Source organism: Zophobas morio, unplaced genomic scaffold (assembly GCF_036711695.1).
Source record: "Zophobas morio isolate AGI-343-1 ecotype UQ-CSIRO unplaced genomic scaffold, CSIRO_AGI_Zmor_V1 ptg000002l, whole genome shotgun sequence".
Lineage (NCBI taxonomy): Eukaryota > Metazoa > Arthropoda > Insecta > Coleoptera > Tenebrionidae > Zophobas > Zophobas morio.
This window is the reverse complement of record NW_026972107.1, coordinates 976,384-1,003,704: the sequence shown is the minus strand read 5'-3', so window position 1 is coordinate 1,003,704 and position 27,321 is coordinate 976,384. Positions and strand designations below refer to the sequence as shown.

Sequence of the window (27,321 nt, the reverse complement as noted above, 5' to 3'; positions counted from 1 at the left end):
TCAATCATGGCCGGGGCGCTTCGCAAGATTTTCGCGACTTTTGCACGTAGCTACCCCAAACCGGTGGCACAGTTCCTGCCGCGTTTGTACTCCAACGTGCCTACGCCCTACGAAATCGTGGACGCGCAAGAGGAGCGCAAAACCTACCAAGGTGAAACCAATTTGGCTAATTTTGTCTTAATTTAAGTCTTAATTGTTGTAGATGTAATCGACAAGGTGAATCGGCAAGTGGCGCAGGCGAAGCAAGGTCGCTTGTTCGCTGTGGTGCATATTCAAGGCAAGCAGGTGAAGGTCACAGAGGGGGACGTTTTCGTGGTGGAGGGTTACTGGCCTCCAGGGGCCGGGGACCGCATTAGTTTGGATAAGGTGTTGCTGGTAGGCGGACGCGACTTTACTTTAGTCGGGCGGCCGCTGGTACAGCGGGGTTTGGTACGAGTAGAGGCCACAGTGATCGAAGAGACTTTGTCCCATACCAAGACCCATTTTAAGAAAAAGCGGAGGAAACAGTACATGAGGATCAACTTTATGCGGGTGCCGCAGACTATGTTGCGCGTCAATAGGATAGAAATCGTCGGAGAAGTCAACCACCCGCCGGACGTGACGGGTCTGGAGACGCGCGTTTTTTAAATCAATACAATTTATTTATACTAAAATACACAGCATTACAAACTGAACACAGTTATATCGTGGATATAGTTGGTAGTATAGGTAAAAAAATTGTATAAAAGATTAAAAAAATTGGTATACAAATTCTAAGTCGAATAGGCGTCACGTTTTGAAATGCAACAAGTTGATAAAGGAAATGATGTTTCAATTACCTAACCCAATCTATCACAATTACCATAGATTTTTTAAGTAACTAACAGTCAAAAATAAAGCGTCTAATAAATGCCAATTTTTGTGGGTTGCCCCGATTTTCGCACAATAAAGTCTTATAATAAATGCAACAATATCTTAGATTAAATACATAAAGTTGGTATTTCCTACTGATCACAAACGACTGGCTTATCATGATTATATACGCTCTATCTTCACTAAAACAAATATCACAAAACCTAAAGTTTCCCGCCGGCTGTAGCATTTTTAAAGCACGATAATAAAACTAACGTCTAGTCAAATAAATTAGTCGCTACTTGATGGTCGCTTCACGATCTTCCATCATTCGATATACAAAAAAGCTAAACCAGTCGATTCTTTCGTCTGGCCAGAGTCTTTAATGTTTGGCTTTGCGAGCCTCTCGTTTTAGAGTCTCGCATATTCCGATCCAGGTTTGTTCGTAGTTACAACATAGATCACACGTAGACGTTGAACTTGATGAACTCTTTGATACCGACTCGCACACGAGTTGGGCCAGTCAATCGACCAGGATACCTTGGGAAACGCTAATTAATTGTTCTTTTAAGATGCGGAACGAGGGCCGGTTCTCCGGTAGGTGACTCCAACATTTTCGCATAACCTATGAAAAAAACACAGTCAAGTTGACGTTATAAACCCCGACACGACAACGTACGTCGTAGACTTCTTTATAGCACGCCTTCGGCTTCTCCAAGATCATCCCCTTCTGCACCCTCTCCACCACCTCGGTGTTTTTTAAGCGCCCGTACGGCATTTTCCCGCACGTGAACACCTCCCACATCAAGACACCTGCAAAACAAAACGTACTTCTTTGTTTAGTGCACACACGGACATACCGTAGGCCCAGACGTCCGATTTTGACGAAAACCTCGTGTAGTTGAGCACTTCCGGGGGCGCCCACTTGATCGGGAATTTCGAACCACCGGACGAAGTGTACTGATCGTCCAAAACGTACCTAGCGAGCCCAAAATCGGCCACTTTGACCACGTTCTCGGTCCCCACCAGACAGTTTCTAGCAGCCAAATCTCGATGTATGTAGTTGTGTCGTTCTAAGTAGGCCATTCCTTTGCACACCTACCCAACCAAAAACCAAGTCACCCCTGCACACCAACTCCACCCCCACGTACCTGAATACACATATCCAGTAGCAACCCTTGATTGCTCGACAGCGACTGCTCGTGTCTCCGCAAGTGATTGAGCAAAGACCCGTACCTCATATACTCAGTGACGATGAAAATCGGTCTATTCTTGCTACAGACTCCATACAGTTGCACCAAATTGGTGTGCTGCAATTTACTGCACCCCTAATTAGTCGTCAACGATCTAGTCACCACAAATCACTTACGTCATGACTTTCGCTTCTTCGATGAAGTCGTCTTCGGACATCGTCCCCTCCTTCATCATTTTGACGGCGACGTCGATCGAGCCCCTCCATTTGCCCCTTCTGACTACGCCAAATTGGCCGCTGCCGAGCTCCTCGAGCAGCATGAGCTCGTTGTGGTCGATTTCCCACTTGTCTGAAATTTGAACCAATTGCAGGCGGGCGCTTGATTACATGAACCAATCACGAGAGGACATGTGGCGACTTACCGTGACTTAGACCTGCGGTGGCAGGTGCGGGCCGGTCGCATGGACTAGTTTTGAGACGGGAGGCCAAACCTCCGCTGTTGTGTTTGTGGTAGTTGATTAGGTCGGGGATTGAGTTGCAGCAGTGTTTTTCGGATAGGTAGAACTCGCCGCGGGCGTTCTGCTTGATGTGGTAGTGTTTGACGTGGGGGTGGGGGCTAGAAAAATTTAATATTTTTGTTTTTCGAACTAAAACTACTAAATTGTCTATATTAGAAATAGCTTCGTGACGAAGTTAATTGCCATTCCGTGCAAGGGGAACATTTTTCGTTCCGTTATGACAAAATGCGTCTTATGATGGATTTATCAATTATTTCCGTGTAATCCTAGGTATTTACTCGTGATATAATTCATTCACGTTTGTTTCAAGGCCGTCCGTGAGGTCACATTTAATTGGTAAAGTGGCATTTTACGATCGTTTTTAGTTGTTACAACTGGTGAATGATCGGGGTTTATAGTGTTTTTCTTCACGCAATGTTTACCGCAATTTTGGGTTATTTACTTCAGATCTTGCTCAATTTGGACTTCAATTTTATTGAACGATCGATTTACTGTTTATTTGCATAATTTTTTTTTTAATTTTACACAATACTTGTTTTTCTTCGTATTTGTAGCCAAAGTTAATTAACGTCCATGTTATCAATTCAAGGATGATTTTTAATTACAACGTCCTATAAATTTGGTCGAAACCGCAGCCAATTTTACGGCGTAGGCTCACGGGCTCAGTGGTCGGAATTCGTAATGGGACTTGTGGAGGACAATTTGAAAAATGGGGGAGTAATTTTCAAAAAAATAACGAGAATCAGACTGTTAAACCAAAAATTTACGAAGCCACTGCCAATAAAAAATCGCTGTATTTCAGAAGCACTCACCACCCTGTACATCTAATTTATAATTGATTTTGAACTTGTTCTGGTTACTCAACTTAAACGACCCATGGTTTCACACCCAGCCCGGTCCAAGATTTATTCATTCTAGCAATACTTTGTCATGCACCTTCAATTTATTTATTTTTTTTAATTGATTTAACAGATAAATGGTTTATTATTTGGGAAATGTTATGAAAAAATCGCATCGTTTTTCATAGCAACATGATTTTTTATCTGCATTTTACAAGTAGCCTAGTACAGTCGAAATACTGTGAGAAGAACGCGTGTATATAGTGTCCCTCTTTAAATTCGCAATTGGATCCGTTTAGATGTTTTGACATCTACTAATTTTAGAATCTAGACAAACATATTTTGTTAAAATGTTCCTTAAAATTATTTGTATGGCAAGAGTTTGCAGTTTAACTTTGAAAATGCAAAACCAAATACTATTAAATCTTGCAAACATTTGAAGATTATTGGAAGTATGGTAAATTGTTATTCAAAATTTGTCCGTTTATGCGATTTTTCAGGTTTTTGATTTTTCAATTTTTTTAATTATTGGTTTTTCAATTTTTCGCTCCAATTTCTCGCTTTTTCAAATTTTCGATTTCTCGATTTTTTTTGGATTCCTCAAATTACAACTTTTCAATTTTTTAATTTCTCGACTTTCTGATTTTCCCATTTCCCGATTTTTCGACTTCTCGATTTTCCAATAGTTCAATGTTTCAGTTTTGGGATTTTTCAATTTTTGGCTTCAATTTCTCAAATCTTCGATTTCTCGATTATTTAATTTTTCTATTTCTCAAATTTCCGATTTTTCAATTTTCGACGTTTCTAAATTTTCAATTTCTCGATTTTTCAACTTTTCGATTACTCGATTTTTCAACTTTCCCTATTTTTCGACTTCTGTTTTTTTGAATTTTTCAAAATTTCAGGTTTTTGATTTTTCACTTTTTCGATATTTATTTTAGTTTTGGGATTTTTCAAATTTTCGATGTCTCGATTTTTTTATTTTTCGATTTCTCGATTTTTTATTTTTCGATTTCTCCAATTACATATTTTCATCTTTCAATTTTTGGCGTTTCTAAATTTCGATTACTTGGTTAATTGATTTTTCAACCTGTCAATTTTTCGATTTTACAGGTTTTTGACATTTCATTTTTTCGATTTATCAATGTTTTGATATTTCAATTTTTCGATTTTTGTTTTTGATTTTTCAATTTGTGGCGTTTCTAAATTTCGATTATTTGGTTAATTGATTTTTCAACCTATTGATTTTTCGATTGTACAGGTTTTTGACATTTCAATTTTTCGATTTTTCAACTTTTCGATTTTTCAGATTTTTTATTTTTCAATTTTTAAAATTTTCCATTTCTCAAACTCGCAGCTTTTCAATTCAATTGCTTGATTTTGTAGGTTACTGACTTTTCAATTCTTCAATTTTCCGATTTTTCAATTCATCACCTCTTCGATCACTGGATTTTTCGACTTTTTGATTTTCCGATATTTATTTTAGTTTTGGAATCTTTCAATTTTTCGCTCCAATTTCTCGATTTTTCAAATTTTCGAGATATCAATTTTTTTAGTTTTCAATTTCTCAAATTACAGCTTTTCAATTTTTTGATTTTTCAATTTTTGGCGTTTCTAAATTTCGATTACTTGATTGATTTTTCGACTCCTCGATTTTTCAGGTTATTTTTCAATTTTTTAAATTTTCGATTTTTCAGTTTTGAGATTTTTCAATGTTTCCATTTCTAAAATTTCAATTTCTCGATTTTTCAATTTATCGGTTTCTCAAACTCGCAGCTTTTCAATTCAATTTTTTAATTTTACAGGTTACAGATTTTTCAATTCTTAAATTTTCCGATTTTTCAATTTTTCAACTTTTCGTTTACTCGATTTTTTGACTTTTTGATTTTCCTATTCCCTATTTTTCGACTTCTCGTTTTTTTAATTTTTCAAATTTTCAAGTTTTTGATTTTTCAATTTTCTAAATTTTCGGTTTTTCAATTTTTTGACTTTTCGATGTCAATTTTTCGCTCCAATTTCTTCATTTTTCAATTTTTCGATTTATCAAATTACAGCTTTTCAATTTTTTGATTTTTCAATTTTTGGCGTTTCTGAATTTTCGATTTCTCGATTTTTCAGGTTTTTTATTTTTCAATTTTTTAAATTTGCGGTTTCACAATTTTTCGATTTATCAAATTACAGCTTTTCAATTTTTGGCGTTTCTGAATTTTCGATTTTTCACCTCCTCGATCTCGATTATTTAATTTTTCGATTTCTCAAATCTCCGATTTTTCAATTTTTGACGTTTCTAAATTTTCAAATTCTCGATTTCTCAAACTCGCAGTTTTTCAGTTTAATTTTTTTATTTTCCAGGTTACTGATTTTTCGATTTTTCATCTTTTCGATTACTCGATTTTTCGACGTTTTCATTTTCCTATTTCCCTATTTTTCGATTTCTCAATTTGGATTTTTCAATTTTTCGCTCGAAGTTCTCGATTTTTCAAATTTTCGACTTATCGATTTTTTTATTTTTCAATTTTTGGTGTTTCTAAATTTCGATTACTTGAATGATTGATCGATTTTTCGATTTTCCAGGTTTTTGACATTTCAATTTTCGATTTCTCGATTTTTCAACTTTTCGATTTTTGAGGTTTCTTTTTTTTCAATTTTTTAAATTTTCGATTTCTTAATTTTTCAATTTTTCGCTTCAATGTCTGGATTTTTCAAATCCTCGATTTCTCTATTATTTAATTTTTCGATTTCTCAAATTTCCGATTTTACAATTTTTGACGTTTCTAAGTTTTCAATTTCTCGATTTTTCAACTTATCGATTTCCCAAACTCGCAGTTTTTCAATTCAATTTTTCAACTTTTCGATTACTCGATTTTTAGATATTTTATAAATTTTCGGTTTTTCAGTTTTTCGATATTTATTTTAGTTTTGAGATTGTTCAATTTTTCGCTCCAATTTCTCGATTTTATTTTTCGATTTCTCAAATTACAGCTTTTCAATTTTTTGCGTTTCTACATTTTCGATTTTAGGTTTTTTATTTTTCGATTTTTCAATATTTCGTTTCAATTTCTCGATTTTTCAAATCCTCGATCTCGATTATTTAATTTTTCGATTTCTCAAATTTCCGATTTTTCAATTTTTGACGTTTCTAAATTTTCAATTTCTCGATTACTCAAACTCGCAATTTTTCAATTTAATTTTTTGATTTTACAGGTTACTTATTTTTCGAATTTTCAATTTTACAACTTTTCGATTATTCGATTTTTCGACTTTTTCATTTTCCTATTTCCCTATTTTTTCGATTTTTCAAATATTCAGGTTTTTGATTTTTCAATTTTTTAAATTTTCGATTTTTCAATTTTTCGATTTGTCAATTTGGATTTTTCAATTTTTTGCTCCAATTCTCGATTTTTCAAATTTTCAACTTATCGATTTTTCAACTTTTCGATTTCTCGACTTTCTGATTTTCCCAATTCCCAATTTTTCGACTTCTCGATTTTTCAGGTTTTTTATTTTTCAATTTTTTAAATTTTCGATTTCTTAACTTTTCAATATTTCAATGTTTCAGATTTGGGATTTTTCAATTTTTAGCTTTTCTGGATTTTTCAAATCCTCGATTTCTCGATTATTTAATTTTTCGATTTTTCAATTTTTGACGTTTCTAAATTTTCAATTTCTCGATTGTTCAACTTATCGATTTCCCAAACTCGCAGTTTTTCAATTCAATTTTAAAAATTTTCGGTTTTTCAATTTTTCGACTCGAGACCTTTCGACTTCTCGATTTTTCAGGTTTTTTATGTTTCAATTTTTAAAATTTTTGACTTCTTAATTTTTCAATATTTTTTTCAATTTTTGACGTTTCTAAGTTTTCAATTTCTCGATTTTTCAACTTATCGATTACTCGATTTTTAGACTTTTTGATATCCCTATTTTAAATTTTCCAAATTTTCAAGTTTTTGATTTTTCAATTTTATAAATTTTCGGTTTTTGTTTTTCCACTTTTTGATTTCTCAATTTTTCAATATTTATTTTAATTTTGAGATTTTTCAATTTTTCGTTCCAATTTCTCGATATTTCAAATTTTCGATTTCTCAAATTACAGCTTTTCAATTTTTTGATTTTCCAATTTTTGGCGTTTCTAAATTTCAATTACTTGATTAATTTTTCAACTAACAGATTTTTCGATTTTACAGGTTTTTGACATTTCAATTTTTCGACTCCTCGATTTTTCTGGTTATTTTTCAATTTTTTAAATTTTCGATATCTCAATATTTCAATGTTTCAGTTTTGCAATTTTTCACTTTTTGACGTTTCTAAATTTCCGATTCTTCGATTTCTCGATTCTTCCTTGTTCAATCCAATTTTTCGGTTTGCCGACTTCTCGATTTTCCGATTTTCAATTTTTCGATTTATCAATGTTTTGATATTTCAGTTTTGGAATTTTTCAATAATTTCCATCCTTCAATTTTTTACTTTTTCAATTTTTGGCGTTTCTAAATTTCGCATTTTTCGTTTCTTCAGCGTTTTAACTCGATTTTTTTATTTTTCAATTTTTTAAACTTGACTCGCGTTTGTAACACTGTTTTTCCCGTTTCTCATTCAAATAAAACAACATAAAATACGCAACAAAAGTTTGATATTTTTAGCGAAAAAAAAAGATTTGTTTTTGCGAATTTTCCTTTTAGGCGGCAAAAAACAACAGTCAAAAAAGCAACAAAAAACTCACCAAAGAAGAGCAGAAGATAAGGCGTCACGAACGTAATAAAAGTCACAAAAAGCGATAAAGAAGTTAGTAAAAAAAGAGACAAAAAACGACGACTAAAAGGGACGAAATAAGACGACAAAAAAACGGCCAAAAAGCAATTAAACAAAAAAAATTAAAAAAGCCACTAAAAACAAATAGGAGACCCCCAATTTATTTTTTTTTTAATTATTTAATAGATGCGTGGTTTTGCAATTTTTATAAAATAACACCAAGATTTAATTAATGAAATCTTCAAGGTTTGGAAAGTGTCACAACTAAATAACCAGAACCACATGATTGAAAAAAATGTCGTCCAGCAACCACTGGAATTTAATGTAAAAAAAATATGTTGGCAACACTAGCACGTTCCTTGTTTGGTTGACAGTTACGGTCAAATAACTTCAAATCAAGTGTCAAACAGCTGCTGTACCAACATCATTATTTTAAAAATAAATCTCATGGTCTACTAGACGACTTTTTCCAAAGATGTGATATTTTCGTTAAATAAAAAACAGGTATTCCGAATTCTTCCTGATTTTTGAAAAAAACGAAAGTTCACAACCTTAATTTTGCAACTATGAATATTTATAAGTTCATCAGAAATTTTTCGTCACCTTCACTTTTTTTGATGGCCACACTCAAAACAATAAAATAAAACTCACATTTTCGTGTATAGCGACAACGTGTACAACCCCTTCGTCGACGAGTTCCTCACCACGAAGCACCCCTCCTTGTCCTCCTGCTTCAGCAGCGACTCCGAGCGCTGCCGCGACATGTCGTTGACGTACCACCTGCACGCAAAACCCACAAAATCAACCCTCAACCCCCAAACCGCAACTTACTCGTATTGCTGCAACCCCAGCAGCTCCTTCTCCTTGACATAATTACTCGGAATGAAGCCGATATTCCTGCGAAGAAAACACCCTTAGCACACTCACCCCGCCACCCGGTCGACTCACCCCTTCGCATCCTTGACCTTCCACCAGTGCTCCTGCGAGTCGTCGATCACCTCGTACTCCTGGTTCTTCTCCAGCGAGAGATCGCCGCTCTCGATGGCCTTATAGTTGTACAGGGCCACCACAACCTTCGTCCGCACTAGCGCCTTCTCCTTCTGTTTGGCGGAGGGCGTGCCAGGGGCGGCACCACCGGGCATGATCGGGCTCGACTGTGCACCTGCAACCCTCGAAACTCAGCAACCGTGACCCGAACGCAAATGGCAAGGATGTGCAGTTTTTTGCGACACTAAGTAATGTGACTTAAGTCGAATCGGACCTAGCGCCCCCACCCGCCGCCCTACGACCTACCAGTGGCGCTCCTAAAGACGTTGACCAGCATGTCGAACTGCATTTTGATCAAACTAAACCACTAAAACCGAACAACTGGGCACCAGAGCAACATGGCGGAGCTGAAAGAAGACTGCTTTGTGCCAAGGTAACTCGACTTGCCTCACCGTTAGATCGCCGAGCTCGAACAGCGTTCGTCGGATGTAGACGCTACGACGTTCGGAGTGCAAGAGTGACGTCACTCAAACACCGAACATCGACCATCTACGTGACACAGCCAACTTACCTTGGTTCTGTTATATTATATTCTATTTGAAAAAAACTAGCAGCGCCCTCTACAACTCCGCCCGTCGTAAATGTTTCATTTCGGTCGTAAAGCGGCGCGTTGATACCCGATGGACGGATTGCTTCGGCGGCGACGAAATGAAAGTTTGTTAACAAGTAGGAGAAATATGGCGATGGACTGTAATTATGTCACGGCGTGCACAGTTGGAGGAGATCGTAAATTTGGGATTTTCGGCGGCGCTGACAGTGGCGGTCTACGCCGACGGACGGAAGTCGAGTCTGGTGGAAAGCCGAGTCGGCGGCCGCATCCGGACACGGCGTGTGCATGATAATTAGCGTTCTGTGTCGATAATTTCTGGAAAAGTGCACGTACGCGCGCGATTTTTACCAAGGCCGGTCGGGGGGATTTTTTGTCGGGGGCGAGGTGGAGTCTGATCCGGTGACGGAATCGCGTTGCGGAAATGGGCTATAATGTGCAATATGAAGACATAAAGCTGCTTTTATGCGGCCGTATTACGCATATCTGGAATAGTGGTCGTAAAAATGGCGAAAATTGGTTGTAGTGAAACGGCGGATTTTCTCACGGATTGGTCGTAATTTTTTTTGATTGCTACAAAGTTTTAATTGAATTTTTTGTTGGAATATATTTAGCGATTAATAGTGAAAAACTTCTTAAATTTCAACATGTTTTGTGATTCCTTCACGGTTTTTCGTAGTTTTTCAATCCCCATTTCAAAACAAGTGATACGCCACTGGTCAAAACGTAAATGACGTTCTGATGACGTATGTTCTTCTCATCGCATTTCCACTTGAAAAAAATTATAACGGTTCCAAAGAACTATTAAAAGAAAAAAAAAATAGAAGGTGCGTATATAAAAATTTTGTTAATCTTGTGTAATCACAAATCAATGTTAATTAATTAAATACCAAAAATTTTAAAGAAATCCGCCATGTTTTTTTATCAGATAAGTGACACGTAAGTGTGATTATAAGAACATTTTAAAAATTATTTTCACATTTTTTTTTAGTTCTGAGATACATAGCTGTAATGCTTGTTTAAAGTATGAAAAACTACGAAAAACCTAAGACATTTTGTTGGTGTGTTCTTCTCAAAGTGTTTCCACTCTAATTTTTAATAGATATCTAACTATATGTATGTACACGCTTTCGTATTCTACATGCTGTGCTGTGCTGAGAACTTCCCCTAAAAATATTTAGATAGAACTTACTTGCTCCTGAAGTACTTGAATTTGTTTTTTTACAAACAAATTCGAGTTTCTTAGGTAAATTATAAAATTTGAATTTGTAAATTTTACTTTTAAGCGACAACGGACAAAAAAATCGACAAAAAAGGGGGACCAAAAAAGACAATGGAAAGAAATGACAACAAACGCGACCAAAAAAGGGCGATAAGAGAGACGACAAAAAGTCACAAAAAGCCACGAAAAAGACCAAAAAAGCCACAAAAAGACGACGAAGAAAACACAACAAAAAAAACTATAAAAAGGGGTAGAAGAAGCGATAAAAAGGTGACGACAAAATAAAGGCAATAAAAAAAATACTAAAAAAAAAACTACCAAAAAAGGGGCAAAAACGCGTAAAAAAACAATGTCAAAAAACTATCAAAAAAAGGCGACAAAAAGAATTGGCAGATAAAAGCCAGAAAAAACGAAGTCGAAAAAAAACGCGACCAAAAATGTAGTACACAAAAAACACAAAAAAGAGCCACAAAAAAAATCAAGAAAAAAAGTCCCAAAAAAAAATTAAAAAAAAACAACAAGCCATAAAAAACGAAGTCGAAAAAAAAAGGCGAAAAAAAGGCAGTAAAAACACTAAAAAAAAGAGGTATAAAAAAAAAGCGACAAAAAAAGAATCAACCAAAAAAGCCACAAAAAAATATGGCGAGAAAAAAAGGAGGACAAAAAAAAGGCAATAAAAAAAGCGCCACTAAAAAAAAAAGACAAAAACCGAACCAAAAAAGTCGATAACAAAAAGGGCGGAAAAACTAAGAAAGAGCTACAAAAAAAGCGGCCAAAAATTAGGGGACAAAATGTGACAAAAAAACGACCGAAGAGACAACAAAGAAATCGATAAAAAAACTAACAAAAAAGGCACAAAAAAGACGAAAATAAAAGGCGGAAAAAAAAAGCGGGACAAAAAAATGCAAAAAAGGGAGACAAAAATTGCGGAAAAAAAAGGCAAAAAAAATGCGGCAAAAAAATAAAAGGGTGGCAAAAAATAGCTAAAAACGCTAAAAAGTGACCATAAAAAGAGCGACAAAAAAGTAGTTAAAAAACTGTAAAAGTGGCCATTAAAAAAGAGACGACAAAAAAGGCGACATAAAGAACAAAGAAGAAAGCCACAAACGATGAAGAGAAAAAAGAATGATAAAAACGATAAGAAAACATCAACTAAAAAAAAATTACCACAAAATGGAGGCAATAAAAAAAAGGAAACGAAAAAAGATTACAAAAAAAGGCTAGATAGGGGGAAAAAAGACATCGAAAGTTGATAATAAAAAAACCCACAGAAAAAAGGACTAAAAAAATGTGAAAATAACTATTAAAAAGGGCACAAAAAAAAACACTAGAAAAAAAGAGCCGACAAAAAAAGATACGAAAAAAGGGAACAAAAACGCGACAAAAGAGAAGTTTACTAAAATATATATTACAGATAAAGAGATTATTTAAAAATCCAACAAAAAAGGGCCAAGAAAGACGACGAAATGGGCGACAAAACGGAGATAAAAAACGTTAAAAAAGCGCCAAAACTACAAAAAAGTAGAACAAAAACGCTACAGAAACCCAAAGAGTGACAAAAATGACGACGAAAAAGTTAAAAAAATGGCCTTAAAAAAGCAATTACGGCCAAAAAAAAGAAGGCCAAGAAAACCCACAAAAACAGACGACAAAAAAACGCGCCAAAAAACCCTGCAAAAAAAGTGAAAAAAAAGCCAATAGAAAAGTGAAAAAAAAGGCGCCTAAAAAGTGTCAAAAAAACGTACGAAAAAACAACAGAAAAGGTGACAAAACACTGACTAAAAGATGCCAAAAAGGACAAGGAAAAAATAATGGAAAAAAAGCCCACAGAAAATGCCAATAAAACAAAAACATCGTCAAAAAAATGCCAAAATACAAAAATATGACAAAAAAACGGTAAAAAACCGAAAAAAGTGTAAAAAAATACAACAAAAAGCGATAAAAAGATCAAAAAAGCGACAAAAGAGTGCAAGAAAAAAAAGGGACGAAAACGCAAGGGGAAAAAAGGTTAAAAAAGGTACCAAGAACTCCAACAAGAAATGAAAACGACCAAAATATGGCAGCAAAAAAAGGAAAAAAAAGTCGAAAAGAAATGCAAAAAGCAACCAATGTAAGAATAAAATGAACAAAAAAAGCTGAAAAACAACGAAAAAGGCAACAAAAAGGAACCCAAAAAAAGTGTCAAAAAAGCACAAAAACCAAAAAGGGGAACAAGAAACAAAGAAGTAACCAAACAAGCAATAAAAAGCGATTAAAAAAAGGGATAAAAGTGGCCTCAAGAAGGGGTTTCAAAAAGGGGCCAGACATGCCACAAAAAAGCGACAAAAATCTACAAAAAACTGTTAAAAAGCTACCAAAAAGGCAATCAAAAGATGACAGATAACAAAAAAAAAGAAGCAACAAAAAACCACGAGAAGGCAACTTAAAAAAGACAAAAAAACGGCACAAAATACAAACGAAAAAAGATCACAAAAACGTGCCAAAAAAATTCGGCGAAAGTTGTTTCCACAGAACTTCCCTCGCTTCTGAGGTACAATTTTTTGATGGCGTCATAAAGATTTTTGTAAGGACACGTATATCAACTTGGATTGGTACAGTATAGTACTTACGATAAGACTGATTGTGGCAAATTACATACCCCCTAAGAAAATAGAGGGCGGATTTTGCGAAATGACTGAACAATATTATCAATAATCCCTGGAATGAAAAGGGGGTGGGTGGGCGGGGCTATTGCTTGAGTCTAAAACATTCTGTGGGAAAAAGTTAAATTTAGTCCCGCCCACCCACCCGTTCTCTCAGTTTTCATCTTCAGAAATAAGAAAAAAATGTTATAGCAAATAAGTAACAAAAAAAAAATTCGACTGACGCTTTTTTCACAGTTTACGTTCTATTAGTTCCCATCCTCACTTTACAAAAGAACGTATAATTCACCCTGCCCACCCACCCCGTCTCCATTTCAGTGATTCATTTGATCTGGTCCGAATGAAAGGTGGATGTCAATTGAAAAAAGATCAAAAAATTTTGGTAAATGACACACCTTCTAAGAAAATAGGGGACGGGTGGGCGGGCTAGTACTTGTTAAAATAGGATTGATTTTGGTAAATGACATCCTTTAAGAAAAAAAGGGGTGGGCGGGGCTAAAACTTGCTAAGATAGGACTGAACAATATTAAGAGTAGTCTCTGGAACGAAGAAAGGGTGGGTAGGCGTGGCTACTGCTTGCTCATAAAACTAGATAAAAGCTAAATTTAGCCCCGCCTACCTCCTTTCACCATTTCACTAACTTACTTTAGTGTAAAATGGAAATTGAAAAATAACAGTATTGTATTCTCAAAATTTTCTGGGAAAATGGAGTGAGCCATTCCTGATTTAATCAATAAATTTAATCGACCCATTCATTTTTTTTTGGCCACCTGTTTAAGTAAATCTAAAAAATATGAATGCAATGATAACTCACAAGTAAAAACTCATCATATTTTGAACATTTCGGGTAGATTTAGGAATTTAACTCGTTGCTGTTGAATTTTACAAGATTAATAGGGGCAAAATCAGTTTTATCTTAACAAGTACTAGCCCCGCCCACCCGCCCCCTATTTTCTCAGAGGATATGTCATCTGCCAAAATCAGTCTTATCTTATCAAGTAGTAGCCCCGCCCACCCGCCCCCTATTTTCTCAGAGGATATATCACTTGCCAAAATAAGAATTATGTTAGCTAGTACTAGCCCCGCCCACCCGCCCTTTATTTTCTCTAAGTCTTATTTTGGCAAATGACATATCCTCTGAGAAAATAGGGGCGGGTGGGCGGGTTTTAGTACTTGCTCAGATAAGACTGATTTTGGCAATTGACATATCCTCTGAGAAAATAGGGGTGGGTGGGCGGGGCTAGTACTTGGCTAAGATAAAGTGTTAAATTGCAAATTTCCATAGTAAGGAGTTAAATTTCTAAATCTGATTGCATGTTTATTTTTTAACAATTCAGTCGTTAATTTTTTTGAACCACCCTGTTTAAGCAAATCTAAAAAATATGAATGCAGTGATAAATCACAAGTATGGACTGATCATAGTTTGCATATTTGAGATAACATTTATCTGGCAAAATTTTAAGATGAATGTTGTTTTATAATTTTGTTTTTTTGCCAAAAATCTGGACGTTTCGGGTAAAAACTCAACACGGAGTCAAAAACTAATAAAAATCCGGGACGGCAGACAGACAGACGGAAACGGGAGACCTATTTCTTCGTACTGGTTGAACAAAAAAAAAGCGATGACAAAAACGCCAATTAAACAATCACTCAAAAATGGGAAGATGGAGAAAACATTTGCAGGATTTCATCAGACCAGTCGGTTTTATAGTTTCTAATAAGTGAAACTGTTTTTAGTAAAGACCGACTAACAAATCACATGTTATTTTATAAAATTTAAGCAGGATTTTCTTTGCAAAACTTTTGAGCTGATTAGCGTTTCACCACTTGCACACGATATTCCTAAACTATAAAAATTCACGATAATAAGTTCAGGAATTTCCAAGATTATAATTATCTCTAATAAAATCGCCAACAGCCGACTCAGCCAAATTACAGGAAATAAAAAACACACATAAAAACACAAACAGTACCCAAGTCGGCAAAATCAAAACAAAAGCGACATTCCGCAAGTAGTAAATTCACCGTCGTAACCCATCTCCGCTTACCGTAAACCCAGTCTTTCCTACGTCACTGAATAAACGCAACCACACAATGGTAAACTTCAAACCCGCTTAATCTTATTTACTATCTTTCTTATCTTGTTATTAATTTATTGTTCCCCCACTCATAATTACCCGTCGCGTACTCCACACCGCACACCATCCAGCATCCCAACCATGAATAATGCGACCTACACCCATAAATCACGTGCTACTCGGCACCGTCCAGCCCACACAAACTCCCCATCATTACCCCATCCGGCACCTCACCTCGAACCCCGAAAAACCCATCCGCACCGACCCAACCTCGAACCCATCGCATACCCGCAATACCAAACTCCTCGCATCACCGCTGACCTCATCAGCCGTCCAGCTCGCAAGCCGGAAATCGGCTCCCGGAGCCCCCGACGCCGCTCCGGGACCCGCGCACCCGTCGCACAACGAATTCAAGTGGATCGTTAACCTGTCTCGGTCGCATTCCAGAAGCCCCACCGGCAGCCGCCGAAGACCCTCGCGGCGAGTACGTTCATTGTCGCGGCACACTCGACAACGCTCGACACCGTAACACGCCGACCAAAACAAAAACGAAACGGCACGCCAGGTCAGGCTCGAGCGCACGCGGACGCATGTGCGGCTAGGGCTAGAGACGCACCTGGAGGAGCGGCGGAGTCCCGGCGGGCGCGGGGACGCAGGCACCGCAGGATGGGGAAGATCTTGAACGCGAACTCGAGGAGGAAGCTGTCGAGGCACATTTCGGCGACGCGGAGACGGACACGGTCGCGGCCGCACTGGCACGGGCCCACGGCTGCCCACCTGCCTCCGAATTCGACAAGAGATAAGCGGATTTTCGTGTGCGGTGGGGTCAGGATCAAGGACGTTGCTTGACGGACGGACGGACGGAGATGGGGTCGACGCATCGGTGACGTGCCCTTCGAAGGGACACCGCGACAACATTATTATTATTACTATTATCATATATCATTGAGATTCGGCGAAGGTCGCAAGGTGTTTTTAATTACGCACTTCGGAAAAGGTCAATTAGACAGTTGTTAGACGGGTACTGGGTCTGCGGTTTGACAATTTTCGCCCTTATTGGGTCGCTACCTGTGGTTTTATTTGCCTTGAGCAGTCCAGTGGTCTAGTGGACATTCTCTTTCAAATGTCTGCCTCAAAACTGCCAGCCAGCTGTTTATTTCACCCGCTGACCGGATTTTCCGTGGTCGCCCTGTATAAACACGCTGTATTTTTCGAATAGCACGACGTCTAGATTATTAAAAAAAAATCAAAATTATAAAACATTTTGAAATTTAATTTTTAAATGTTTTAATGAATATTATATTAATGACATATCCTCTGGGGAAATAACAATAACAATTATTGTTTTTGTTTTCTACAAGTCTGCGATATCTCTTCGAGTTTTCGTTTTTAAATTTTCCAGTTTTCCGATTTTCCAAGTTTCGAACGTTCCAATTTTTAGATTTTGCAGTTTTTCGATCTGAAATGTCACGAGTTCTGAATTTTAAATTTTTTAATTTTTATATTTCTCAGTTTTTCATTTCTTCAGTTTTTCGAAAAAATTATTCTACGTCGCTTACATTAGAAGTACAGTCCAAAATTATTGAATAATATATTGACACTATGTTTTTTATTATAATATCTCGTGTTCTTTGTGCCAAAAAATTGTTGAAAAAAAACTAGGAATATAAAGAAAAAATAAACAAAGATTAAGTTTTTCATTCCTAATCAGACCAAGGGGCGGGATTTCACTGGAAAATTCTACCCTATTAAAAAGGTATTTTGTATGGTAATTCCTTGTAAAGAAACGAGGATTTTGCAACTAAGCTCCACCCTTCAGCTCATGATGAATAAAAAGTTCATCACAATTGAGATGGGGTGGGTGGGCGGGGCTTATATTTTGTCCATTTTTTCTAAATATACGAAGTCTTTTTTCCTAGCAAGAAACTGAAAACATGCTGACTATCCTGGTGTTGAAAGATATAGATATAGAGTTTATATATATTAAAAAAAAAAAAAATAAACCCCACCCACCCGCCCCGATCTCAATTGTGACGAATTTTTCATTCACAAATCTGTCAAATTAAATAAAGCATACGTTGATCAGATGATTAAAAGTACGGTACAAACGGGCATTACAACTCGAATAACTACAAAATCGAAAAAACCAAATATTGTAAATTCGAAAATCGGATAATTGAGAAATCCAAAAATTGCAAAATTAAAAAACCTGAAAATTGTAAAATCGAGGAATTGAAAAATGAAAAATTTGAAGAATGAAATAAACGAACGAAAAATTGCAAAATATGAAGAAACATTGAAAAAATAACGGAAATGAAACGAAAAATTGTGGATAAAATCAAGTAAATAAAAATTAAAAAATCGGGACCTTAATTAAAATTGATCGTGATTAACTTTTAATAAACCGGATCCTAAAATTGCAAACACGAAAAATTATGAAACCGAAAAGTTTTGCGGTTTCAAACTTATATTGCAAAATATTGTTATTCAGTTTTGAATTTTTTCCAAAAATTCTGGATGTCTATGGATGAAAATTCAACACGGATTCATACATCACAGGTACCGGCGTATCTTATTTATAAAGTTTAAAAAAACATTACTCGGTGACCGTAAATATTTTTGCAATGAGCACATCGAGATCTACATCCCAGAATTTTTTAAAAATTTTTAGACAACTTTTTGAAAATAATTTTTTCCCTTTCTTCAATTTCGTTCAATTTTTGACCATTTTCGAAACTCAAATAAATAGATTTTCTTGTAGATTTTGGGCACCAGAAGCCACTTCCGGTGTCCTTTTTTCGATAACGTCAACTGTTTTTTCGGAACGTCCACCGAAATATCGAAATTTTTAGAATTTTGTAAAAAATTGACTTTCGAACCGAATATTTCGAAAATATGACCCCGTAATCGTAAACACGCTATAATTTTGGAAACAGTACGTCGAGATCTATATCTCAGAGTTTTTTGGGAATTTTTAGACAACTTTTTCAAAAGTGAATTTTTTTCAATTCTTCAAATTTGGACCCATTTTTGACGATTTTCCACTTTTAACTAAATACATTTTGTTGTAGATTTCGGACCGCAGAACTCACTTCCGGTCTCATTTCTTTTATAATTCCAACGATTTTTCCAGAATCACATGGTGAATTATCGCAATTTTTAATAATTTCAAAAAATCCGAATATCACCTCGAATATTTCGAAATTATTGCTCCGTTACCCCAAACACGCCATATTTTTGGAATCAGTACGTCAAGATCTATAACCTGGAATTTTTTCAGAATTTTTAGACGACTTTTTCAAACATGAAATTTTCCTTCCTTCAATGATTTTCGAAATTTAGCTAAACATATTTTCTTGTATATTTCTGGCTACAAAAGCCACTTCCGGTGTCCTTTTTTCGATAACTTCAACCATTTTTCCAGAATCGCCGATTGAAATGTCGCAATTTTTAATGTTTTTTAAAAAATTGATTTTCAAACCGAATATTTCGAAAATATAACTCTATGGTGGTAAACAAGCTATATTTTTGGAAAGAGCACGCCGGGAGCTATACCTCAGAATTTTTTGTGAACTTTTAGACTATTTTTTCAAAATTAAAATATTTTCCAATACCCATTTTCGACCAATTTTTGACCATTTTCGAAACTTAACAAAATACATTTTCTTGTAGATTTCGACCTAAAGAAATCACTTTCGGTTTCCTTTTTTTGATAACTTCAACCGTTTTTCCAGAATCGCCTAATGAAATATCGCGATGTTTAGAAAATTTTAAAAAATTTGATTTTTAAACCGAATATTTCGAAATGATTGCCCTCTGACCATAAACACGTTATATTTTTGAAAAAAACACGTCGATCTATATACCAGAGTTTTTTGAGAATTTTTAGGCAACTTTTCCAGAATTAAAATTTTCAAAATAACCTTCAAATTTCGACCAATTTTTGACCATTTTCTAAACTCAACTAAATACATTTTCTTGTAGATTTTGGGCACGAGAAGCCACTTCCGGTGTCCTTTTTTCGCTAACTTCAACTGTTTTTCCAGAATCGCCCATTGAAACATCGAAATTTTTAGAATTAAAAAAAAAAAATTTTCAAACTGAATATTTCGAAAATAATATTGTGTGACCATCAACATGCTATATATTTGGAATAAGCACGTTGTGATCCTAAACCCCAGAATTTTTTGAGAATTTTTTGACTTCCAAAATTTAAAATTTTCAAAATCTCGACCAATTTTTGACCATTTTTGAAATTTAACTAAATACATTTTCTTGTAGATTTCGACCTCCGGAAGCCACTTTTGATGTTTTTTTTCGATAAGTACAATTGTTTTTGCAGAATCGCCCTTGGAAATATCGCAATTTTTTTAACCAAATATTTCGAAAATATTATTCGGTGACCCTAAAGATGCAATATTTTTGGAAAGAGCAGGTCGAGATCTATATCCCAGAATTTTTTGAGAATTGTTACGCAATTTTTTTTCAATTAAAATTTTTCCAATTTTTCAAAATTTCGACCAATTTTTGACCATTTTCGAAATTTAACTAAAAACATTTCATTGTAGATTTTGACCTCTAAAGCCACTTCTGGTGTCTTTTTTCCGATAACTTCAACTGTTTTTTCAGAATCGTCCATTAAAAAATCGCAATTTTTTGAAATAAAAAAAACATTATTTTAAAACCGAATATTTCGAAAATATTAACCCTGTGACCGTAAACATATATATTTTTAGAAATACATAGTACGTCGAGATCTGTATCCCAGAATTTTTTGACAACTTTTTCAAAATTAATTTTTTTTTTATACAATTCTTCAAGTTTCGACAAATTTTTGACTATTTCCGAAAGAAACCACTTCCGGTGTCTTGTTTTCAATAACATCAGCCGTTTTTCCAGAATCGCCGATTGAAATGTCCCAACTTTTTTGAAAATTAAAAAAAATATAATTTCAAACCAAATATGTATTTCAAAAATATTACTCGGTAACCTTAACTTCCTTTCATTTTCATTTTCTTTTAAATTTCGACCTACAGAAGCTACTTCTAGTGTCCTTTATTTGATAGTTTCAAACTTTTTTCCAGAATCACCCATTGAATTATCGCAATTTTTAAAAACTTAAAAAAAAATTGATATTCGAATCCAATATTTCGAAAATATTATCGCGGACCGTAAGTATGCCATATTTTTGGAAAGAGCATGTCGAGATCTGTACCCCAGAACTTTTTGAGAATTTTTAGACAACTTTTCCAAAATTAAAATTTTTCCAATTTTTCAAAATTTCGACCAACTTTTGACCATTTTCGAAAATTTTTCTAAATACATATTCTTGTAGATTTTGGGCACGAGAAGCCACTTCTAGTGTCTTTTTTCGATAACTTCAACTATTTTTCCAGAATCGCCCATTGAAACATCGAAATTTTTAGAATTTAAAAAAAATTATTTTCAAACTGAATATTTCAAAAATATTATTGTGTGACCATAAACATGCTATATATTTGGAATAAGCACGTTGTGATCCTAAATCCTAGAATTTTTTGAGAATTTTTAGACAACTTTTCCAAAATTTAAAATTTTTCCAGTTTTTCAAAATCTCGACCAATTTTTGACCATTTTTGAAACATAACTAAATACATTTTCTTGCAGATTTCGACCTCCAGAAGCCACTTTCGGTGTCTTTTTTTCAATAACTTCCATTGTTTTACAGAATCGCCCATTAAAATATCGCAATTTTTTGAAATTAAAAAAAAAATTATACTTTCAAACCAAATATTTCGAAAATATTACTCGGTGACCGTAAAGACGCAATATTTTTGGAAAAAGCACGTCGAGAACTATATCCCAGAATTTTTTGAGAATTTTTAGAAAACTTTTTCAAAATTAAAATTTTTTATACAATTCTTCAAATTTCGACCAATTTTTGACCATTTTTGAAACTTAACTTTCTTTCATTTTCATTTTCTTTTAGACTTCGACCTCCAGAAGCCACTTCTAGAGTCCTTTATTCGATGACTTCAACCTTTTTTCTAAAATCACCCATAGAAATATCGCAATTTTTAGAAACTTTAAAAAAATTTGATTTGCGAACCGAATATTTTGAAAATATTACCCCGTAACCGTAAGTATGCCATATTTTTAGAAAGAGCATGTCGAGGTCTGTATCCCGGAATTTTTAGACAACTTTTCCAAAATTAAAATTTTTCCAATTTTTCAAAATTTCGACCAATTTTTGACCATTTTCGAACCTTGACCAAATACGTTTCCTTGTAGATTATTTAGACCTTCAGCCTCCAGAAACCACTTCTGGTGTCCTTTTTTCGATAACTTCGACCGTTTTTCCAGAATCGGCAATTGAAATATAGCAATTTTTTTAAATTAAAAAATATATTTTCAAACCGAATATTTCGAAAATATTACCCCGTGACTGTAAACATGTATATTTTTGGAAATAGTACGTTGAGATCTATATCCTAGAATTTTTTCAGAATTTTTAGGCAACTTTTTCAAATTAAAATTTTTTCAATTCTCCAAATCTCGACCAATTTTTGACCATTTTTGAAACATAACTAAACACATTTTCTTATAAATTTCGACCTCCAGAAGCCAGTTTCGGTGTCTTTTTTTCGATAACTTCAAATGTTTTTCCAAAATCGCCCATTAAAATATCCCAATTTTTTGAAATTAAAAAAAAATGTATTTTCGAACCAACTAAATATTTCGAAAATATTACTCGGTGACCGTAAAGACGCAATATTTTTGGAAAAAGCACGTCGAGATTTTTATCACAGAATTTTTTGAGAATTGTTAGGCAATTTTTTTTTAAATTAAAATTTTTCCTCTTCTTCAAATTTCGACCAATTTTTGACCATTTTTTAAACTTGACTAAATACATTTTCCTGTAGATTTCGACCTCCAGAAGCCACTTTTAGTGTCCTTTATTCGATAACTTCAACCTTTTTTCTAGAATCACCCATTGAAATATCACAATTTTTAAAAACTTAAAAAAAAATAATTTTCGAACCGAATATTTCGAAAATAATACTCCGTGGCCGTAAGTATGCCATATTTTTGGAAAGAGCATGTCGAGATCTGTATCCCAGAATTTTTAGACAACTTTTGCAAAATTAAAATTTTTCCAATTTTTCAAAATTTCGACCAATTTTTGACCAATTTTGAAACTTGACTAAATACGCTTTCTTGTAGATTTCGACCCCCAGAAGCCACTTCAACCGTTTTTCCAGAATCGCCCGTTGAAATATTGCCATTTTTTGAAATTATTTTTTTCTGATGGGTCTTCAGTAATTTTGAGACAAGAACGAACTTCGAACAAAATTTTATACATTCGCTTGATAACAATTAACGATTCAGTTTGACTTTTCCTACCGTATTGCCTGTCACTCAAGATAGGTCGACAACGGTGAATTTCTGCCGATTTATCTCTAACCGGAATCACTTTACATTTGTGCTTTGCTCTGGTCACATAAATAATTCGTACCGAATCTCACGCAATAATTTAGAGCGACAACTTCAAATAAAAAAAAAAAGGTGGAGCAAATCGATGATAGCCACCTAAACAGTATGAGATAAGAGCCATCAAGCTGAAACTAGTAAATAAATCCCTTGTCATCCCACCCCCTCCACTATCAAAAGTGGAATAAAACGGCGTTATCTCCACTACCGACACACTAACTTTCCCACAATGTCACCCCTATCATCACATCTATCCGTTCGACCCAATTTCCACAATTTCTCCCATAACCCAACCGCAACTCTAAACACCTAATTAACCATAGCATCGCCAAGAATGAATAAGTTTCACAATTACTCATCCGTCGCGCGCAAGAAACCGATCGACTCCGTGACATAACACTCGGCAAAAAACCCCCGATTAAATCTGAATAATTGTCGCTTATTATGCCTTCCCCGGAAATCCCGCTATCAGCGGAAAGCGCACCAAATCCCGATAATGACGGCATTTCCACTCACTGTTGGTGTTCTCCTTATCGCCGTCCTCCTCCTGCGTCCAGTTCGAGCACAGCTTGCAGCCGTCCGAGGTCTTGGAGGTCCGCTGGCAGCACGTCCACTTCTTGCCGGTCCAGTTGCCGGGGTGGAAAGTGGTGCGGAGGTTGAGGTTGTTGGAACACGCTGGACGAATCGAGAAGTGTGTAATCGTGCAATGACAACAACAAATGCGGCGGATCGCCGTTAACTAACGACTGGCGGTTTCCACTTGCCAAATCCGACGCTCTGTTTAGCCGCAGACTTACCTCTTCGGAGCGTTTGGATCCAGTCGGTGCGCTCGGGGTCGTTCAAAGCGACGAGGTAGAGGATGTAGTAGTCGTCGGACACATAGCCGAGCTGGAAGGGGTAGAAGTCGCCCTGGATGCCGATCTCCTCGGGGGTGGCCGACAGCACCGCCGCCTCGATCGAGTGGACGGCGCTCAAGTCCACCCGACCCTTCTCCTTGCGTTTCTAAGAACACACGAAATGTTATTGAAACTTTATAAAATAACGACTACCAAGTACTGGTGATTTATGAATCCGTCTTGATTTTTTGCCATTGATATGAAATTTTTTGTCCAAAAAAATTATCGCATGCGAGATTAATAAATAAGAAGTTGTCGAATCGTTAAATATTGATAAGTGTGAGACACCAGATAAACATCAATGAATGTATAAAGTTGTAAAAAAATCAGCTACCCACGTCACAAACGCAGCCGCACTTGATCCAACAACCCAAAATCTAGTACAAACTCCGGGCTATAAATTATCACAATTTAAACATTTGTGGTAAACAGATAAAACATCCACGTTTGCAAATACTGACCCCATCCTTCAACAAAGCCTCAATTTAATCAGTGGCGAACGACCCATCTAAAATTAGCGCACGCAGCTAAAACCCAAAAGGGCTGACACAAAAAAATCAAAATGGAGCTGCAGCCCCATCGTTGATTATTACATTATTACTGAGCCCCCATGTACCCCATCACACTGTAAAACCCAATAAAACACCCCATGACGCGGAAAATCGTGTCCGTGATGTCCGTTCTAACAGCTCATGCAAGCAAACCACAACCGTCCTGCACGCCACAACGACCATTTTTTACATACCAGGTGCCGGAAGCCCCCTGAGCACGGCCGACGCTCTTAATCCACCTCTGTTTACAAGAATGGGGAATTTTGACACACGTAAATAGCAATGGACGGCCGCTGTCCCACCCTGCGTCGTGCGCACCCTCCCCGCCCTTTCGCCCACGCAGGGTGCAAGCCACCCTCGACGCCCTCACCTGCTCATTGTCCGTGTCGTAGTAGATGAGGAACCTCTTCGTCAGAACAAACCAGCGCCGCTTGTAGTTCACCAGGGTGTAGACCTTCTTGTTCTGCGACCTCTTCACCATGTAGCCCTCCTTGACGGTCTTCTCGGTGAGGAGGGCCATCCCTCACATTTTCCTCGTCGCGTTTAGGTTATGTGGAAGCATTCAAATTATTTCCCTCGTCATCTGGCCACACTAGTTCGCTGAAGGTCACGAGTGATTGATAACGCGGCCGGATAAAGCGCTGGATGACAGTCGAACAGATTTAGAATAAACTCGGCGTGAGGTGGGCACGCTTTGCTCGTTTTGTCGTGCCTCCGAATGAGGATTCCTGGAAGGGTTTTATGGGTGGAATGTTTATGCGGAGGACGCCCATAAACGGCCACTTTTGGCAGGAATGCGCCGGTTATGGCGCTTCCGAGAAATGTGCATCATGGGGGCCCTGGGCCTGGCTTGTTTACGGGGGGTAGGCAACGTGCCGAGCGGGGGCAACGAACGGGAAGGCCATTTGTCACAGTGAAATGTCAATTACGGGTTCGAACGGGCCAATGAGAGGCGCAGGATGAGTCACGTGCACGCATTTCAGCCAACACAAAAATAAATATAGGGAGATGGGGACAAGTGTTGGCAGCAACGTAAACATCACAGCGGCGCAGAGGAGTGGCCAGCGCCGCAAAACGCAGGCCCGGATTAAACGCATTTGTTAGTGCTTAAGTTGCACAAATAAAGACGTGAATCAAAATAATCTTTTTTTTTTCTATTATCACCCTGTTTTTTGGTGTAATGTTTAAATTTATTAAAGAATCATGTCAGCCAGTGTTGCAAATTTACCGATATATTAATATTTTTGCCCAATTTATCTTTATTTTTCTTAATATATTTGTATATTTTATATTTTTCTTTTATATTTATTGTTTTTAAAATTCGTTTTTTTTTGGAGACGGTAAATACATTTTTTGTTAATACAGTTAATTAAAATTAAGGAACTTATATCTCTAAAAATATGTACATTTAAAATGCAACTTACCTTAGCAATTACTAGCTCCGTCTACCCCCCTCTCCTTTTTTTGACATTATGTCATTTGCCAAAATCAATCTTGTCTTAACAAACACTAGCCCCACCCACCCGCCCTACATTTTTTTAGCGATTAAATCATTTGCCAAAGTCAGTCTTGTCTTAGCAAGTACTAGCCCCGCCTACCCACCCTCTATTTTCTTAGAGAATATAATTATTATTTGTCAAAATCAATCTTGTCTTAATAATAATAATAATAATAATAATAATAATAATAGTGCTTTATTACGCCGAAAGATATAAAGGCATTACATAAAGTACATAACAAAATATTAACATAACAATTCATATTAACATAATAGTAACAAGTATTAACCCCGCCCACCCGCCCTATATCTTCTTAGCGATTATATCATTTGTCAAATTCAGTCTTGTCTTAGCAAATACCAGCCCCGCCCACCCACCCTCTATTTTCTTAGAGATTATATTATTTGCCAAAATCAGTCTTGTCTTGGCAAGTAAAACGTGTTTAAGATGGTAAATTTTTGTAGGAAAGTATCGATTTTGCGATTAGTCTCCGCCTCTCGGTCTGACAACGAATGAAAAATTCTTCAGGACGAATAGGTGGGGCTTGTCTTTTAGGTTTTTTTTTTAATTAATACATTCAGTTGTCTTTGTATATACGATTACTTAAGAACATATTTGACATGGTAACCTCTCATAGAAAAATAAGGATTTTAAATTAAGCTCCGCCCCTCGGCTTACAACGAATAAAAAAGATCACCACAATTGAGATAGGGCGGGTGGGCGGGGCTTATATTTTGCCTTTTTTCTTAACATACGTAGTCGTCTTTTCAGAACAAGTTTTAGTTTTCTTTGCATAACACGATTATTTAAAAATATATTTCACATGGTAATTTCTCGTAGAAAAATAAGGATTTTACAATTAATCTCCGCCCCTCGGCTCACGACCAATAAAAAAATCATCAGAATTGAGATAGGGCGGGTGGGTGGGGCTTATATTTTGCCTTTGTTTTTCTTAATATACATAGCCATCTTTTCACAAGAAGAAACTTAAAACATGGTTAAAATGGTTTTTGCAGGGAAGTATGGATTTTGCAAATTTTCCATTATAAACATATTTTAAATTTCATGTTGTGAAAAGAAGTCTACACATATTTAAACAAAAAGGCGAAATGTAAGACCGCCGACCCGCCCTATCTCAATTGCGATGAATTTTTTTATTCGCCGTTTACCAAGGGGGCGGAGCGTAACTACAAAATACGTATTTCTTTACAACAAATTAAAAACATGTTTTTGAATATCGTGC

The 27,321-nt window shown here is 35.9% G+C and overlaps 2 protein-coding genes across 9 annotated transcripts; one reads left to right on the top strand and one right to left on the bottom strand.

Moving 5' to 3' along the window:
* Positions 1–6: 6 nt before the first annotated feature.
* On the top strand, positions 7–803 carry LOC135123592 (large ribosomal subunit protein bL21m). The gene is made up of 2 exons (XM_064048387.1): positions 7–151; positions 203–803. The coding sequence occupies exons 1-2, from the start codon at positions 7–9 to the stop codon at positions 625–627; spliced, it is 570 nt and encodes a 189-aa protein (XP_063904457.1). The 3' UTR covers positions 628–803.
* On the bottom strand, positions 620–25,447 carry LOC135123531 (tyrosine-protein kinase Btk). 8 transcript variants are annotated; one of them, XM_064048285.1, is made up of 12 exons: positions 24,950–25,447; positions 23,930–24,134; positions 23,649–23,807; positions 9,075–9,288; positions 8,958–9,023; positions 8,778–8,906; positions 2,446–2,639; positions 2,201–2,372; positions 1,983–2,151; positions 1,692–1,929; positions 1,511–1,644; positions 620–1,456 (listed from the first exon to the last, which is right to left on the bottom strand). In XM_064048285.1, exons 1-12 carry the CDS (start codon positions 25,097–25,099, stop codon positions 1,355–1,357), a joined length of 1,932 nt encoding a protein of 643 aa, XP_063904355.1. In that variant the 5' UTR covers positions 25,100–25,447; the 3' UTR covers positions 620–1,354. The 8 variants fall into 8 exon arrangements, with proteins under 8 accessions (XP_063904355.1, XP_063904364.1, XP_063904372.1 ...); XM_064048294.1 differs by lacking the exons at positions 23,649–23,807; positions 23,930–24,134; positions 24,950–25,447 and adding an exon at positions 16,279–16,415; XM_064048302.1 differs by lacking the exons at positions 23,649–23,807; positions 23,930–24,134; positions 24,950–25,447 and adding an exon at positions 16,090–16,184.
* Between the last annotated feature and the right edge of the window lie 1,874 nt (positions 25,448–27,321).